Here is an 18,170-nt window from a genome sequence, read left to right as displayed (position 1 = left end):
TGTGGCTGCAGGTTTTCGTTCCAACCAAGGAGGAGCTCACCAGGCTGGAATCAATTAATCAGCTGATCTCAGTGTTTAGCTGATAACAAAGGGATCCCTTGATGTTGATTGGTTGGCCTGGTGCGCTCCTCCTTGGTTGGAACGAAAACCTGCAGCCACACGGCCCTTTATGGAATAGTTTGGACATGCCTGATCTAACCGGATTGGAAGTGCTAATGAAACGGAAAAAAAAACTTTATTTCTGCCGAAAAACAGGTGTCAAAATATCTTGTTACCATATACATCTACCTGTCATCATGGTGAAAGCTGCTCATGCTTCATTGTCAGTGTGCCAGCCCTCTTGACAGTTCATCGTCTATGCCTGGATGCTGTCTTTTATGACAAATTTTTCAGAGTTACCTGCATCATGCATCTGCAGTCACTCATAATAATTAATTATTTACCAAACTCTCCCTGCATTGTGACAAAAGAGAGGAGAGTTGCATCTCCCCCTACTGTTTTTACAGTAAAAGCACCACTGCAGAATCAAATCAAAAGACAGAGAGGAAACTATCATCTACATTTAGTGGTGTTTCTTAAACCCCCAACACTTAATAGATTAAACATAACCCATTACTCCAGTTATAATTTGTAAAGAATGTCATCTGGTACACAGGTCAATAAACAAAGCCATCTTCTTTGAAAAACTCACTGACTAAGCACCAGTCACTGAAAAAAATATGAATAACTAATCGTTATATTCTAGATTCTCACCACGTATGCATGTGAAAGTATAAACACATTGCGGGTTCCCTGTAGATTATAGAACATGTTCTAATTCTGTTCCTCTGGGCTCATTTATATTCATGACCATGGCTATTTTCACTTCCTCAGCACATACAAAAAAAGAACTGAAAGCAGATCTCCTGTGTGACTCCACAAGGTCAGTTGTCTTAATTGGGCTATTCCTCTTTTCAATTATGAAAAAATGTAATGTATAACGGCAGATGTTGCTTGAATCATAATGTAACAAACCGAGAGAGAGCTGGATGGTCTGTGCATGTGTGTCTGTGTTGTATAAGTATGTGTATTAGAGCCCTTTCATACAAGAAAAGAGAGAGATGTTGGCTACATTTAACCAATTAACAGTTCAAAACAGCAATTTCTGTTAAGTCATCGTAGCCCTCATAGGACCTGACTTTGCCCCCATGAACCCGTTGACTCAACTTCATCCCATTCCAAAGCACCAGTCATAAATGGAAAAACAGGGTACTGAAAAATTTAATAATGTGGTAAAAACTGTATTCATTCAACTGAAACATTCAAATGTGTTGCATATGGCTTTTATATTCTTACACTTGCTTGCTGATACTTTCATTGTTGTTTATTACTTTCTGTAATAATTAAATCAGTAAATTGTGTGTACTTGCTGCTTTCTTAATATTATATTGTATTGCATTGTATTGTATTGTATTATAAAGACGCAATGTAGCACCAGTTTTACACCTATATGTCATAGGCAATTACAGTATTTGCAATGGTGTGTTTTTAGCTTTTCATTTTACGTGTTTTTATTTATTTTATTTATTTATTTATTTTTTTGATCGTCTTTTCTCTTATTGACTGCAGCACTTTGTAAAGTGCCAACACTGCAGGCAGCTTCACATTCGAATCGCTTTTTCCTGTACCTGAACGCAGCACAATGCCGCTTTCAGTTGATTGGGCCAGAGTCGCACATAACTCACGTGACTGCAGGCAGCACGTGACAGTCTGGACCAGCACGTCAATATGGCTGCAGCACAACAGTAAGTTGAGTTTTCTGTTTTCTGACAGCTCTTTGACAGACTGCCATATCCAACGTTATTTAGTGTATGTCAGCTGTTAGCTTTTAGTGTCAGTTCACGGCGACATAATGGTGTTATTTAACTAAACTCGCGAGCTCGTCTGATATTAAAGCTGTTGCCAGGCAGATATACCGTTACTCCACTGTCAGCCTGCGTAGCTGACACCAAATATCAGGAAGTTTAGTTTCGTTATGATGTCGTGGACTTTCTATAAAGTTGATATATGAAGAGATATGTTACATGTATCGTTAACTCCTTTTCACAAATTGTAAAAATTGAATGCTCAGAAATATTTTGACTTTTGTAAAAGTAAGCATGCCTGCATCTGTTTTGAAAAGCTCACCCATTTTTACAGTCACTGCACTGAGCTCACAACCTATTTGGCTTGGGGACCCTTAAAATGAAGCAATGTCTACTTATGATCCTTCATCACTGTTTTATTTTGAATATTTTTAGGGGACTGAAGACCTGAAAGCATCCAAAATTTCACAAGATAAAACAAAATTGGGGGGAAATTGTTTGGAGAAATATTTTTTGTAGCAGAATGTCTTTTTCTTGTTCCTTCGATCATGTTTGACACCTCAGATTTAATTTTGGATCCTAACCACAGGGTTAAACAACAAGTGAATGACTAACTTATGAATACATTTCCAAACCTGCACCAGCATTCTTGTATAATGTATTAGTTGTATAGTTGTTGTGCATTTGACAGTAGTAATTTCATACAATGTCCATTCACTGTAGTAAATTTATTCCCTTTGGCGGATTTTATATGTAGAGTTTTATGGATTCATCAAGGCTTTCATCATCAGAATTGCATATGTTACAGCATTGTAGGTGAATGCTTATGTAAGAGCTGACATGCGTGCCTGCCAAATGTGTATTGAAAGCTATGAATTGTTACAGTATTGAAAGTAAACAGTACAAGTGTCTGTTATGTATTCTTGCGAACATAGACTGGTCACTTGGTGCACTTGGTGTGAATGTGACATGTGGTCCATCATACAGTAATTGTGTTGAGTGAAATAATTCGCTAGTGATCTCAATAGAACAAACTTCATCTTCTTGTGCTCACAACACAACCCAGGGAGACTTCTTGTGATCATCAGATAGCAGTGTACAAGAATCTGCTGTGTCAGCAATCCGCAGACATAAGGTTATCTCTGCCAGAGATTGTAAGATTCATCAGGAACGTCTTGTGGACATTATGTAATCCAGTACAACGTCAGAAACTCTTCCCTCAAAAATGTATATAGTTAGTCAGTAACTTGCTGACACATGCTAAAGATAATACAGGACAATAATTGCTCCTGGGCTGTTGCCTGTGGGGGTTTTGGGTTGTAGTGTAGTGCATGATCATGTCTGCCTTCTTCAGAGATGATCTGTCCTCATAGACACACAGTTCCACCTGTATACTCACCCAGCAGTGAATGAGTCAGAAATCCTTGAGCCATAAAATACTGTGAGGTTATGGATTAACTTTTTGGAACAGTCCAGGCTGAATCAGATATGTTTGTTATCTTATCAGTGAAGCCATGGCCAGAGACAACGATTTATGACCAGGAACTATCCGTTAAAAGGGTTTCTATCTATCTCTATTTACGTCTAAGTGTTTCTGAGGGCAGGCTGGCCTGTGGTTCACCCACCTCTTCAGGCTGAAACATAACAACCAAATCCTCAGGATTACCTCCAGATAGAGCTAAAAACATAATGGGTCCCCTCTCCTTACTGTGTGAGTTTGTGTGTGCACGTGTGTGTGCGTGCATTCATGCTTGTGTGTGAGTGAGCAAGCTGAAACCACATCTCCAGGTCAATGAGTGAAAAGACATTCAGAGAATAGTTGAATGATGGTAGGGACAGTGTGGGTACAATAATTTTAGGGTTGTGTGCCTTATGACAGGGCAATCCTAATGTAGACCCAGAGTCCTTCAGTCTCTCCAATCACCACTCCACCCTATCTTCTTTCTCCCTGTCCTCTCAGAGCCATCTACTGGCTGGGTAATGACACCCTGAGGGTGTCCGCTGCCCTGTTTGCAGAGAACCGTCGGCGACTGTGCAGTGGGCTTAAAGCCAAAGATGGAGTGGTGCCACAGTCAGTGGTGGTGCTGCAGGGAGGAGAGCAGAAGCAGAGGTACTGCACGGACACAGACGTCCTTTTCAGGCAGGTATGTAGTCTTTAGTTGACTCTGGTATTGTTGCAAAACTGAAGCTGAGGTGAGGACAAGGTCTTGCATTTATTTATCCATCAATCCATGATCCCCAAGCCAGCAGTGAGTCTGAGTCCCTTCAGCATGTCCTGTGTCAGTCTCCTCTCTGTTGGTTGTGCTCAATCCCTAAATCGCCCACAGGCCATTCTGTCCAGGTGCCACAAAAACCTCATCTGGCCTCTCCTAAAGTTAAATCCAGTTCTGAGTTTCTCTGCCACTGTTAATCTCCACATTCTGTCAAAAATACGTAGGCCAGCCACCCTGCAGAGAAATCACTTCTGTCTGCCATCTCAGTTTTTCCAACACTCCCAGTTAAGGCTTTGACTTCTTACAAAAATCAGAGGGCACATTAAAAGCTTTGTTTTGCTTTTAGCTCTCTATTTACCTCTCTTCATGTAACTGGCCTCATGAAGAACAGCATCGCATTTTTTCTCATGTAACAATCTGACCAGAATTGACTAACTATCATAATCTCCCTCACTAATGCTCTGGCTGATTCTTTCCATTCTGCAGGAGTCTTTCTTCCACTGGGCTTTTGGAGTAACTGAGCCTGACTGTTACGGCGCCATTGATGTGGACTCTGGGAAATCCATCCTTTTTGTTCCCAAACTGCCTGAAAGCTATGCTACTTGGATGGGAGAGTGAGTCACACTAATCTTCAAAGAGCTGTGTGCATGCCCTGCAGTCCTCACCAGCCGGTCCATAGCTGTGAGCTGCAACTTGAAGAAAGGGTTGACAAAGTCATGTGCTACACAGTTAGCTCCTTTATGCCTTTTTACGAAAATCTGTCTTTAGATTAATTCTTGTAAATGCCACCAAGAACCATTTAAGATTATAAATAGAATACTTTTGTCATCACCCAAACCACCTCAGACATGGTTGACTGTACTGATACCAAATCCTGCTGCCATATTTCTACTTCTTCTTCTAGTCAAACAAATTATATTTATTCATTTTTTTTAGTAATTGCTTGTTTTGAAAATTATCAATTCTCTTGCAAGTGGTTAAAAATCTAACTTTAACAAACAGCTCTAAAATACCCTAAACCTGCAGATGAACACGACTATTTTACACATTTGTCATCTTTCTTTGAAATCAAACAACAAGACTTATTTTATAAGCACAGGTTAAGAAATGGTGCATACAGTGTAAGGTGTAAGATAAGGAGGAGTTACAGATCAGGAGTTCCTGAATCAGCTCTTGAATGTGCTGTGTTCCTCATTAGTTTTGCTGGCAACCTCTGATCTTTATCTTGAATTCTTCAGTTCTGACAGTGTGTACCCTGGCTGTTATGATAGCTGTTAGAGATTGAGCTCTTAATACATATTGAGTGTGTGTGTTGGCCCTTTTGTTTGTTGACTGCACTTTTCTTTAACTGTTGTGTGTTTTGCATGTGGACAGGATCTTTCCTAAAGAGCACTTCAAGGGGAAGTATGCTGTTGACGAGGTGCACTACACCTGTGATGTAAGTGTGCCTGTGCTGGTGCTGGTCTTTACAGCCTCTGTGTGTGTGTGTGACCTTTTTTCTGTGCAGTAACTGAACCTTGATGTTCAGCCACTGAGCTATGAAGTTACAGCAAAGGACATCAGTGCCTCCATAGACTGTTTTAAAGGTGAAAGTCATCATTCTTTTATTTGAACCTCCTGGCAAAGAGATCTGTGGTGCCAGACGGTTGGGCCAATATCCGGTTAAGTTGCAGTCGAGAGTGTCATTGCATTAATTTTAGCACAGCATAGACCTGCATCATTTACATCTACTCAACCACACATGTCAAGTAATATTCAGTTATTCAGCTTTTTTATTAAAAAAAATGTCACAATGTCTTATTCAAAGGGATTCAAATAGAAATTAACATACGTGGAGCATTTTAATGTTTAGGTTTTAGCTTGCACGTGATTGGCTGTGTGGGGCATGTGCACACATTTGGGTGAGAGGATGCAAAATCTGTGGGGGCAGTCCATGACATCAGTTGCTGTTGTCTGAGAAACTGTGGAGTAGTTGGGCTCACACAAAGCACGAGGAGCATCGTACTGATAATTCACCCGTGCGCATATAGAACTCTAACAGATCAACCACCAACGTTCTCTTGGGACTTTTTATTTTGAATTTTATTGTAAATTTGTAACCCGCAACTTCATTCTCTTCATTTCAACAGCCTAGTCTAAATATACATTCCTGCTCAGACTGTCTGTAATTGCCTATTTTGAGAGTTTGGAAAAACAGTGTATCAGTGCTGACAGCAGATTCCCTGGGGAGCCGCACTGGAGGTTTGACAGTTCCAGAGCTATTTTGGAGATGTGCATGTTGACAAATCAAAATAATATAATATGACTATAATAGAACAGCTTTCATTGGCTGGCAAATCACTAGAAGTTTGCATTTGAAATGATCATATCCAGTTTTACATTCATTTCTCCATTTGCACTGATCTTTCCATGACTCATCCTGCTGATGATAATCCAAGTATTTTTCCATCTCCGCACCTGCCTGAGGTGTTAGATTTCCTAATTGGTCGCAGGTTAAGATTTAAATGATCACTTCATTCCTCCATGGAGCAATAGCAACACTGCGGTATAATATTAGAAAACATTCAATCATATAGTAATTGCCTCTGCACTTGTTTAACTAATACTGCAATTTAGTCAGACAAAGAAATCAGTTGCTGGTGTTCAGCATTCAGTCTGCAGTCCTGCCTGCAGGAGCACCTGAAAGAGAACAATATGTCTTGTTATCAGCAGCAGGTCATGAATATTTGAGCAGTTTTCTATTTTTCAAACACGCAGACATGAAAGGTGTTGTTGCAAACACACTTTTAGCAGCGTTGCTCTGCTTAACATGCAAACAGTTAAATTGTTGAATGCAGCACTTTATGGAGAAAAAAATGTGAATAATGTGTTTTTCATCCCTTTAACTAACTACCTGGCTGGTGTTTGCTTTTGTGGTTTATTGTTGGTATAGTTTCCTTGATATACAATATTTCCATTTTTTTTTTTAGTTCTGTGCCAAATTTTCAAGTATGTGCAACAAGTCACATCTGAGACCTATATTGTAGAGCTGCAAGTAAGACCTTTAATTTAAGCCCCCCCCCAGGAGTATACACATTGGTCTTTGTTACTGCTGTATTTCCAAGTTTCATTTTATTTCAGAAAAATCCTTATTGCTCTGTAAACGTCTTTTATTTGGCTTTACTTGGCTGACAAGTGTGTTTTACTCGTGTGGATTACAACTACTGCACACATGAAAAAATCTTATTACCTCCGCCTAGGAGCCTGTGAAGATAGTCAGTCATTCATGTCATGGTTATCCAGTTGCCCTTTATTCAACCCCCCTCAGACTCTGCCAGGGAGGTCATGTTTTCAGTTCGCTTTGTTGGTTTTTTCTGTCAGCAGCATTACAGAAAAACTACCACTTTGAAACTTGGTGGAAGGGTGTAGCATGAGCCAAGGAAGAACTTCTTCAATGTTGGAGGTGATTAGAATCACAGGGCGGATACATTAATTGTTTTTCACTGTCAGTAACAGGGCATTTATCCCTGGCGGAGTAAATGTCATACATCTTTAACCCCAGTAGATGGAAGTGAAGTTCAGTAGTGCCAGTTGTAAAAATGCGATGACTCCGTATCATAATCCACGTTCACGGGTGTCAATAATCCTCTGGGGGAGCCTACACGTGTAGTTGCTCAAGCTTCATACAGAAATCATTCGTTTTGAAGCGCTTGGGGACATTTGTGACAACACGTTTTTCTCAAACCAAGGTGTGCCTCGGGAAATGTAAATACACACACATCGTGCAACTAATTATACTTTTACTCACATCCAAATGTGAAGTGTGTGCAATAAACTCCAGATATTAAGAAAATGTGTTTGCACTTTACGCTTCACAGGAAGAAGCAGTGAAACTGAAGTTTGTGCTTGCAGATTTGGAGATCATAGATGTTGGCCCCAGTGGAGGTCTGCGCTCTCAGCCCTTCTAGTTCATGCATGAAATACATTTAAAACTCCCATCAGATATTTTAATTAGAAAAATGTCAGATTTGTAATTGGTTAAATGGTTGAGGCAGCATCTTTTTTATAGGTTGGAAATTATTGTTGCAGCTAATCATTGAATCACTGTTTAAATGAGAATGATATCCCCACAACAGCATTTCAGACTTTCCAGCATGATAGTAATTATTCCAATGTCCCAAAATGAAGCTGCAATTTCGATTTAGACAGTAGTTGTTAGGGAGGGCGTTTTCTGCTGTGCAGAGACAACACCGTGAATGTTTTTAGTCCATTTTAGTGTTATTAATAATAACAGTGCTTAAATATCACCACATAGTCTGCGAGCACTGAGTCAGGGATCTGTTATCTGACATTTAGGCTGCTGGCAGAGGAGTAATAAAGTCGCTTGAGGTTTGTCATTCAGCGCGCTGCCGAGGACCAGAGAGGCCACATAGCCACAACAGCGTCTGCCAGAATGACCTTTATTCTGCAGACTGAGAGCCAAAGAAAGCTGGCTTATTGTCTCTGCTGCTCCACTGCGTGTCCCAGTCTTCTAATTACTCCCTGTCTGTTTCCTTACAGATTGCTGATGTCCTGTCCAACCTGAAACCAGCAACTCTCCTAACACTGGTATGCTGATGGCTTCTCTTCTCTTTTTGTAGAGTAGTTAGGACAGTGCAACACTCCTTCCTATCTAATTATATCTAGTCTTAGCTAGCTAGCTACAGTTTTATTATTAAATACCAGATGACTGATGACAGGACCAGTTCTTCAGGGAGTGTTGTATTGAGCCGACTGTAAGGATGGTAGTCTGTGGAAAGTCCAGGCACATCTGTTACACCTGACCTGACCTCACCTTGCCTGGTGTCAGCTGCCAGCTGTCTCTCATAAAACTCAAGAGTTTTTTTGTTTGTTTGTTTGTTTGTAAGCTGTGAAATATTGGCACAAAGTATCTGCTTTTGAAAATCTGAATCTTTAACATTGTTAGCTTTCAAAAACCTGATAATTATATTAATCAACTGCTAAGAAGAACAGTGTGAAAAAAAATGCCTTTTTATTAATTCTACAGCTGTCAAAAAAGTGTCCATCTGTTCATCATGGAGTCGATTATCAGCTTGGATTTGAGCCAATTTAATTTACTGTATTGACATTTAAATGCACTCGGTGGTGACGTCATTTCATGTTTCTTGTGTTTGTTTTTTAATCGGCAGCGAGGACAGAATACAGATAGTGGGAGCATCTGCCGTGAAGCCTCCTTTGAAGGAATTAGTCGGTATGTTTAATCACTTTGCATTAACATAATTATACTTTGTTTCGGGAGGATATTGTTTTTTTGTTGTTTTATGTTGTTGTTGTTTTCTTTCATACCCAAGGATACAACAGAACCTCATGCATACTGATTGTTGCTGAATTCAATTTCATGATGCAAATAATCTTGTTTTTGCTTGTTAGTTATTCATTGATGCCAATGTTACAGATGTCTTTACCTAGTCTTTGTTCTGTTTTAACCTCATACACCATTTTATCTATTCTACACTGTGACCCTAAGTCAGTCTCATGTACTTAGTTCAAAGCTAATCCATTGCATCAAATTGCATTTCAATGAGGAGAGTTCAATTGGAAGTGTATAACAGTATTTATTAAGTATGAAACCAGAGAAAATTTGGGGTGATTAGATTCCATCGATTTGAAGCATCTTCATTAAGCATAGGCTCATATGAAGATATGAAGACTGTATCCTCCCGGAGTCTTGACGCTGTTGGTGGTGGAGCAAAGCCAGCAGGTGGTTAATGGAAACTCTCATTTGAGTCTCCCTGGACATCCTGGAGGTCATGGTGGTGATGTTACCCAGTAGTAAATATGAAAGACAGAATGGCAGAATTGTGATGCCATTTAAAGAACAGCAAGCCGGCGCTGATTGGCTGAAAGGAACAAGGGCAGAGGGGTCATTGGTCGTGTATGGTGAAGTCGGAGTTGTGAATGTGGGGATTTTGACAGCATTGGAAAGCGGATGTGACGGGAAAAATAGAACAGCAAGAAATGGCAGACATTCACCCTAAGAGGGAAGAGATTATCTTTATCGAACCTTTGCCAAAGCTTTATTTATATTTACAATGATGTTGTTTCTTTATTCATCAGCTTCCAAGTGAACAACACTCTTTTACACCCGGTCATTGTGGAATGGTAAGTAATAAAGATGTGACTGATAATATTATTCAGAAAGCCAACAGATGAGAACAAAGACTGTAGCCTCTCCCTTTAGTACCTGTAAGTGTTTTCAGTCATTCTGCTGCTTTTAACTCACAAACCTCGTCAATAACAGCTGCTCAGTCAGGTAATTGTGTGTCTGCAATCAGAAACAGGAGCTTTTCTTTGGCTTGTTTTTTCCCCCTCTGAGAATCAGAAGCCAGTCTGCACGGATGTAATGGACTTCGTGCTCGCTTGGTTGTCCTTGGCATTAGAGTTCTCTCCCTCCAGATGAATTGACATTTTCTAAAATGAGGAGGAATGCTTTTCAGGCACACCTACTGGAGAGAAAGATGTGACTGAACCCGCCGCCCCCTCCACTCTGCGGAGCTCGCATGGCTCTCTTTTAATAAGCTTTTTTTTTTTCATTCGTGTTACTAGTGGTTACCATTTCCTTGTGTTATTTATTTGTTTCTCTTATTCATTAACGCTCTGCAGTATTTAGCCACCTAAGGGGCAGCTGCTGCTTTCCCATCACAAATGAATGAGATCACCAGGCAGATTCTAATGTGGTCTTAAAGCTGAGATTCAAACCAAAGACTGTGCCACATTTTACTGTGGTTTGAAACATTTTCAACCTTCAATGAGAAAGATTCACACTGGAATTTGAAGAAACAGCAGGTCTGATTTATATTATATTATTATGGGACCATCTGCATTTTGATCTCTCTATCGGTTACTGTATTCGTAGTGTATGTTAGAGAGATGGCTTTCCAGAATGTTTCTGTTCATCCATCACAATACAAATACAGAGCGTGAGAGTTGTGTTAAGTCTCTATACTGTTTGGCTGTTCATTCATCGTAGTGTGTATCGATAAACTGCCAGTGTAATGATCAGAGTGAGAGAGCTGGTCTCTCACTTCTTGTTTCTGTCTGTGTCTGCAGCCGTCTGATTAAGACTGATATGGAGCTGGAGGTCCTGCGCTACACCAACAGAATTTCCAGTGAAGCCCACAAAATGGTGAGATCTGTCTTGGCTGTAGAGAGCATCTGCAAGGGCACTCAGACTATTTTATTTTCAAACACTGAGAGAAAAGTGGAGAGAGAAAAGTCCAGAGCATGAAATTAAACACCCAAAGTATCTAAGTGTTGAGAAGCTTATTGAGTTTAAAACTCGCCCAAAGGATTCAAGATGTCAGGATCCTCTAAGGCTATACGCTGTGTAAATGCTATTGATTCACTTCATCAAGTATCTTTGAGGCCAGCAGTGAGCAGAGATAGCCTTTGACCAATAAGCTGTAACATTAAAGCAATATTTTACTTCTGTACAGGATTTGGCTTTATCACCTTGAATAACCTCTTCAGGGGTTGTTCTCTGTCCTCTGAAATCACTTACCATGAGCACTCACTATTGTTTTTCTCCTATTGTTCCCCCACTGGAGTGCGATCATTAGATTTAGTTACTGAGGTATGTTTTTACCCATGTGTCCCCAGAGCCTCCCTTTTTTTTGGGGAGATTTTCAGGTATAACCTTCCCTATGGCTGCACAGAAAATGTTCTCCCAAATCACCAAGTGCTTGTGGGCACTCTCACTGCCTTTTGAACTCTTTACACCTACATCACGTAAATCCTGCAGCCTAAAGGGAATAATCCTTAATTCATGTTAGAAGCAAGGATGCCCAAAAGCTTCACATAAACAAAAGAGGAAAAAAAGAAGCTTACATGAAAAGCATGCACGGAGTCAACAATTTTGAGCTACTATGCCATAGGGTACATGCAGAAAATGATTATGAGGGTCAGTTCTTTGTGCATCAATTGAACATTGAGATCCATTTCTAAAAAGTCAGTGTAGTTTATGTTTGCTAATCGCATATAATCCCACCTTCTCTGTAGGTCATGAAGCATGTGAAGCCTGGACAGAAAGAATATGAAATGGAGAGGTGAGATGTGTCTTATGGCAAAGGATCTTCTTTTTCTCGTGCCAGAGATGTACGTATATGCTCATGTTCAGAAGTACTCTCTGTCTGCTCTTTTGTATCTGTGGTTATATCTACAGCAGTCCTTATTTTGTTTGCCTTTACTTTCAAATAGTCACATGATCATAAACTTTCTGGCACATAGAGATCGACTCTGCTCCTGTCACTGTCATTTGCATAGACAACATCATGCCGATATGGTCACTGTAGTCACTAATTGGGAACAAAAGGAAACGTCCTGCCTCAGTACACGTCGACGCTCCAGTAACTATCATTTCTATCGTAGGCACAGTGAAGAAGTACTCTGAGGTTCTTGCTTGTTGTGGGTTTGCTACTTTATGTCAAATGCTTCGCAGCTCCATAATGACACTGGTAGACCTGGCGCTGTGAGGTGAACATGGCCTTTACTGCATGCTCTGGTTATAAAAGACAAAAGAGACATCTTATGAAATATAGAATGCAATACAAGGCAGGTAGATTATTACGGGAAGAAGGTTATGATCAAAAGGAAGATCGCTCTAGATTCAGAGCTTTGTTTTTGTCATGTTGTGTCAGAGCAGCTGTCAGTCATGCTCATTTGCCTTTGCTGAGTGAGAAAAAGAACAGGAAACATGGACTCGTCGTCTTACATAGTGTTGCGATGTTGTCGAGATCCATAGAAGTGTATGTTGTGCTTGACCGTGTGATGATTAAAGGATGAAATCTTAAAGTGTGGAGTCAGGAAGAGGTCAGTGAAAGTCCTTCAGCTCATACTGGTTTCTGTTTTTTTGTTTTTTTGTTTTTTTGTCTTGCAGCTTGTTCCAGCACTATTGCTACAATAAAGGAGGGATGCGCCACACCTCGTACACCTGTATCTGTGGAACGTAAGGCTTTTTACTGAATGTTTACGTTTCGTTTATGACTGACTCTGAAATTATGCTTCTCCAAAGATACATATACGTGACATGCGAATGTTGTAGAGTCTCTCAGAGGAGCAGACGCACACACCTTCCAAATCTCAACTCTGTGTCAGCTGATTCACCTCCTTTTGGGAGACGGATTTGAATACTATGTACAAGTAGAAAAGAAAAAGGCATGTGGACATACACTATATGGGTGACGCCTGTGCCGGTTCAACTGCATGCAGACAGGAGAGGCATGATTACAGCTTTACTTACTACTACCGTAATTACTTAACTGATGAACTACACGCTGGGTATAGTGAGGATGTAAAAGGTAGCTTTGAGGTTGGAGAAGTTACCATTCCGACTCTTTACACCACACACTGTCTTCACATGTTGGACAGAGCACTGCTGAAAAAACAAAACATTAGAAACACTATAATGCAGAGCATCCTTTAAGCCTCTGTGGCACATGTGAAGACAAAGCAGCAGAGTGAGGGATGCAGAGGAAGCTGGACTCTGCAGTCCTGCAGTGTCCTGATTGTCGTATTAGTCAAACCAAACCACACCTGCTGAAACAGAGCAGCACCAAATTCGTCTTTGTTGCAGGGTCACTGCCCGCTAACAGCAGCATGATTGATGAAGACATTTCGAGACATTTTTGTTAATCATGCTTTGGCCTTTTGTACTAAAGGCCATGTGTAATGAATACTTCCTGGGGATTAGTGGTCAGTGGATGCAGCCTGCTTGCTTGGAAACAGAGGACCTGATCATCACAGTGATTCTTGAAAGACACACTGCGTGTGACGTGTGTTATACTTAAAAGGTAGAAGTAAATTGATCAAATGTGTAAAGATTGAAATTAACATTTGTTTTCCCAGTATCTACATATATTCATAGTTTAACTATTTGAATGTCCTTTCAATTCATGTATTGTGTTGCTGTTTAACAACAGGGGCAATAACTCCTCCATTCTCCACTACGGCCATGCCGGGGCCCCAAATGACAAGACAATTACGGATGGAGACATGTGGTGAGTCACCGTCAGTAGTTTTTAACTTTGACCTCAAAAACACTTTGGACACAACACAACCGCTGTGGAAATATATTTGACTGAATCATTATGATGTTTTGTCCCCCACAGTCTCTTTGACATGGGGGGAGAGTACTACTGCTACTCCTCAGATATCACCTGCTCCTTCCCAGCCAATGGCAAGTTCACTCCAGACCAGAGGGCCATCTATGAGGCCGTGCTCAAATCCTCCAGAACTGTCATGGCTGCCATCAGACCAGGTTATCATCTTTTAGTCAGTTTAACCATAGAGTACACAGAGTAAACAGTAGTAGTGACCATAGTGATGACATTTGACTTGAGTCCCTAAACATTAAGGTTTTCAATCAATTTAACATATTTTCTTTGCTTTTAATCATAGTTACTGGGATCTTGCAAATAATATGTCTTTGTAAACTATAAACTGAAGGTGAAATGTAAACCTGGTCTTTGATTCATTCCTACAGTTTGAGAGGCTTTCAGGCTGACAAATACAGAGTGACTTATTATTCTCAGTTTTCAGTGTTGGGTTGGGTTTAAGCAACAAACTACTTGGTTGGGTTTAGGAAAACAATCATGGTTTGGGTGTCTTAATGGTATCTGCCTTCAAAAACATGCAGACTTAACTTTAACGTACAAGACAAAAAAAAACTCCTATTCTTCATAAACCATGCTGCTTGTGTTGAAGGTGTGAAGTGGACTGACATGCATCGCCTGGCTGACCGGGTTCACCTGGAGGAGCTGGTGAAGATGGGCATCCTGAACGGCAGCGTGGAGGACATGATGAAGGTCCACCTGGGCTCCGTCTTCATGCCCCACGGCCTGGGACACCTGCTGGGCATCGACGTGCACGATGTGGGAGGATACCCGGAGGTGGGAACAGACGACTTCCATTCTGAGAATGCCCACATCACAAGCAGCCAGTAGTTAAAGCTGTAACAGTCAGAGACTCCAGACAGTAGAAGAAGAAAACACAGTCCTGTCCCTCCAATACTGATGTGGCATCAATAATAGAGAGTTTCAGTGCAGAAGTGAGAGCGGAACCAAAAGATGCCAAGCTGCAGGAACAAGTTCAGGATGAGGGCAGCAGAGAGGGAAAGCTGAACTGTTGTGCAACTCTGAACACAGATGCTCTCAGGCTGTGCTGGAGGATTTTGCTCAGTTATGCACTTCTGACAACTTAATACAGAAGATGGTTAACCCACCAAAGTGTAGAAACACACCAAACAGTTCTGCTGGCTAGCAGTAAGACAGTCAGACCTACAGCAGATGGTTTAATGAAGTGACACCATTCATCTCCAGTCAGTCTGATCCAGAATGATTTTTCTTTCTATCTGTGTAATAGACTTTTGAGCTGGACTTGATGACTGAGCTCAAACACAATAAAAGGAAGTGCCACAGATATTTCACTGTTAGAATAACTGATTCACCAAAAAATGTTTAACACTTGAAAAATGCAGAAGAACAGATTTAGTTGTGGAGCAACCTCAGTTTTTTCTGGGCTGCGGATATCTTAGTGTATACTTTATCCAAAATAAAAAGAAATATTAGCTCAACACTATTATCAGAAAGTGTGACCACAGTTGGTTTTCTGTAACTTTAAACCTGTAGTTTCAACAAACTGCTCTGTTGTTTAGGGGGTGGAGCGTATTGAAGAGCCTGGGCTGAGGAGTCTTCGGATGGGCCGCCTGGTGCAGGAGAGGATGGTCCTCACCGTGGAGCCCGGCATTTACTTTATCAACCACCTGCTGGACCAGGCCCTGGCCAACACTGCCCAGAGCTGCTTCATCAATAACCAAGTGCTGGCTCGCTTCCGCGGCTTTGGAGGGGTCAGTCTGCCTGCAGGATCCACCGAATGACAACACCGCTGTTCTTTCATGTTTTGAAATAGTCTGTGTGTATGACTGTGACTCTTAAAGCCATCAGCAATGTGACTTGAAGCATGAAAATGTCAAGTACTGCAAAGTAAAGTCTACAATATCTTACAGTCTGAAAGTTGAGGCTTAGACATGGGACATCAGGACATTTGATAAATCCTCAGTCGTGAATGGAACCAGACTGAATGAATGATGAAAACCTTTCTGAACTGAAAGGTGTTGTGAATGGTCACGGATGTGCTCTGACTGATTCATGTAAAAGTTGGATTGCTGAAATCTGTTGGCGCAGTAGCTCCAGTGAGCCTCATACAGTAGCTCTGCACGGTCCTATAGACATTTAACGGGGACATCTGGATCATTATTGGGTAAATATTCACATTTTCACTTTTAGAGAAGGCAGTTAGATGGAATGGTGAAACAGTGGATTTGTCCACATGTGTAGCCACTCGTGTATCTCGCCCTGTCTGACTTACTGTCTCTGATCTCAGCAATTATATTGACGAGTTATAAATGATTTGACAAGAATGATAAAGACTGCTGTGTCACTGCAGGTTCGCATTGAAGATGACATCGCAGTGACAGCTGACGGCGTAGAGCTGCTGACCTGCGTCCCTCGCACCGTGGAGGAGATTGAGGCGTTCATGGCTGATTCTGCAAAACCCTTCAGCCCCATCATCAGCAGTGAGAAATTCTGAACGACGTGTACCAGTAAAGCCTGAGCTGTACGCTGCGATGTGTTTAATTACTGCAGCTAAACAACAAACAGTATTCTTCAGTAGAACTGAAATTTTTACTTTCACTCTCATATCAAACTGATAGAACTGCTACACAATCAAGATTATTGCTGAGCAGTAGAATCAACACATGACAACAAGTAAAAAACCTGAGACCTTTCATACAGTATCTTTATAAAGCTTTCTCAACATTTGGAAAATGTTAGCAGCCACTTTAAGAGACAAAATCTACCTTAAGTGTTTAATTTTGTGCCACCTGAAATCAACCTTTTTTAAATGATTCTTATATTTTCCTCTTTGTAAACATTGATTCATAAAAAATGCTGAGAAATAAAATAAACACTTTAATTTGCAATGGTGTGCAGCAGGTTTTTATTTGTTTATCAAATGTTCAATATTCTCTTAGTATTGTAAGACTCTTCTTCCATACAAATCACTACATTGGACCACCTCTGAAAGATGTTTGTATTACCTACTGTCTAGTGTCTGCACTGCTGTTAGAATGAGGAGGACAAAGAAAAACTACAGCTGTGAGACATTGTTGCAAAACCTGGATGTTAAAATTAAAAAAACTACAGAACAATGTTGAGGTGAGGAAGCGTAAAACACACTTGCAGTTATTGGCCACCAGGGGGCGATGTAATTAAACGAAAAATGAGGGTCAACTTACGATCAGAGATACTGTTGCTGCAATGACCAAGTTATTTCAACTGTTTAATGTTGTTCAACAGCTGCTCCAGAGCCATGTCAGATCTGAACACACAAACACTGCATGAGTCAACTTTTGTGAACTCCAAATAATTAGCACTGAAAAATCAAATACTTCTTTCAAACGGAGACTTTGCTGTGAACTGGGCCTGCATCTTGATTAGGACTCTTAATGAGGATATGGAGCACAGTGATTGTACAAGATCTTCATGTCCAGACTTTGCTCTCTTCCATGGTGTAGTCTTCCAACACAAGAGCACTGGTTGGTATTGCACACAGACACTGGGGCAAAGAGAGGGCCTCATTTTTGTCTTATAATGACTTTAGTGGGCTAATCAGCCATGTCTACTTTTCCCTCCTCTTTTTTGCACAGTGATGAACTCACCTGGAACATCACAGCATTCCTGTACAGTAAATACAATGTATTTCCAAATCTGCTGATTTTGATTGTGTGTTTTTTTCCTGATAAATTTAAGGATTATTATTCCTTTATGGGTACAGAAATTTCTCATTTTTCTCCAGCCACATAAACTTTTTCTGCAGTCAACCAGCAGGTGGCGCTTAAGTCCAAAACATTTAATTCTTGGCCTTGTACTTGTCATATAGGTTTGCCGTGGCAGTGGTGTTTTGAGGGGCTAAATTTGTCTGTTTTACTGTAATGTTAAGGACCCAAGTGGCTGCACGCAGACACAGAATTAGGCAGACCGAGATTAGCAATGTCTTTCATCGATACTTCTCAATG

General features: G+C 40.7%; 1 protein-coding gene across 1 annotated transcript; it reads left to right on the top strand.

The window, feature by feature from the left end:
• The first annotated feature begins 1,736 nt into the window (after positions 1-1,736).
• Positions 1,737-17,075, top strand: pepd (peptidase D). Its single transcript, XM_041942428.1, has 15 exons — positions 1,737-1,784; positions 3,805-3,988; positions 4,544-4,671; positions 5,432-5,495; positions 8,597-8,644; positions 9,226-9,287; positions 10,154-10,198; positions 11,147-11,222; positions 12,095-12,141; positions 12,972-13,040; positions 14,014-14,091; positions 14,203-14,351; positions 14,798-14,982; positions 15,747-15,938; positions 16,538-17,075. The coding sequence occupies exons 1-15, from the start codon at positions 1,768-1,770 to the stop codon at positions 16,679-16,681; spliced, it is 1,488 nt and encodes a 495-aa protein (XP_041798362.1). The 5' UTR covers positions 1,737-1,767; the 3' UTR covers positions 16,682-17,075.
• Positions 17,076-18,170: the final 1,095 nt, after the last annotated feature.

Source organism: Chelmon rostratus, chromosome 1, assembly GCF_017976325.1.
Source record: "Chelmon rostratus isolate fCheRos1 chromosome 1, fCheRos1.pri, whole genome shotgun sequence".
Lineage (NCBI taxonomy): Eukaryota > Metazoa > Chordata > Actinopteri > Chaetodontiformes > Chaetodontidae > Chelmon > Chelmon rostratus.
This window is presented reverse-complemented; position numbering and strand designations above follow the sequence as displayed.

What these genes read in the sequence shown, in the direction of transcription:
- pepd (XM_041942428.1), top strand. An exon ending in TATGCTACTTGGATGGGAGA is followed by an intron (nt 4,672 to 5,431) that starts GTGAGTCACACT and finishes GCATGTGGACAG; the next exon opens with GATCTTTCCTAAAGAGCACT. An exon ending in ATGTGGGAGGATACCCGGAG is followed by an intron (nt 14,983 to 15,746) that starts GTGGGAACAGAC and finishes TCTGTTGTTTAG; the next exon opens with GGGGTGGAGCGTATTGAAGA.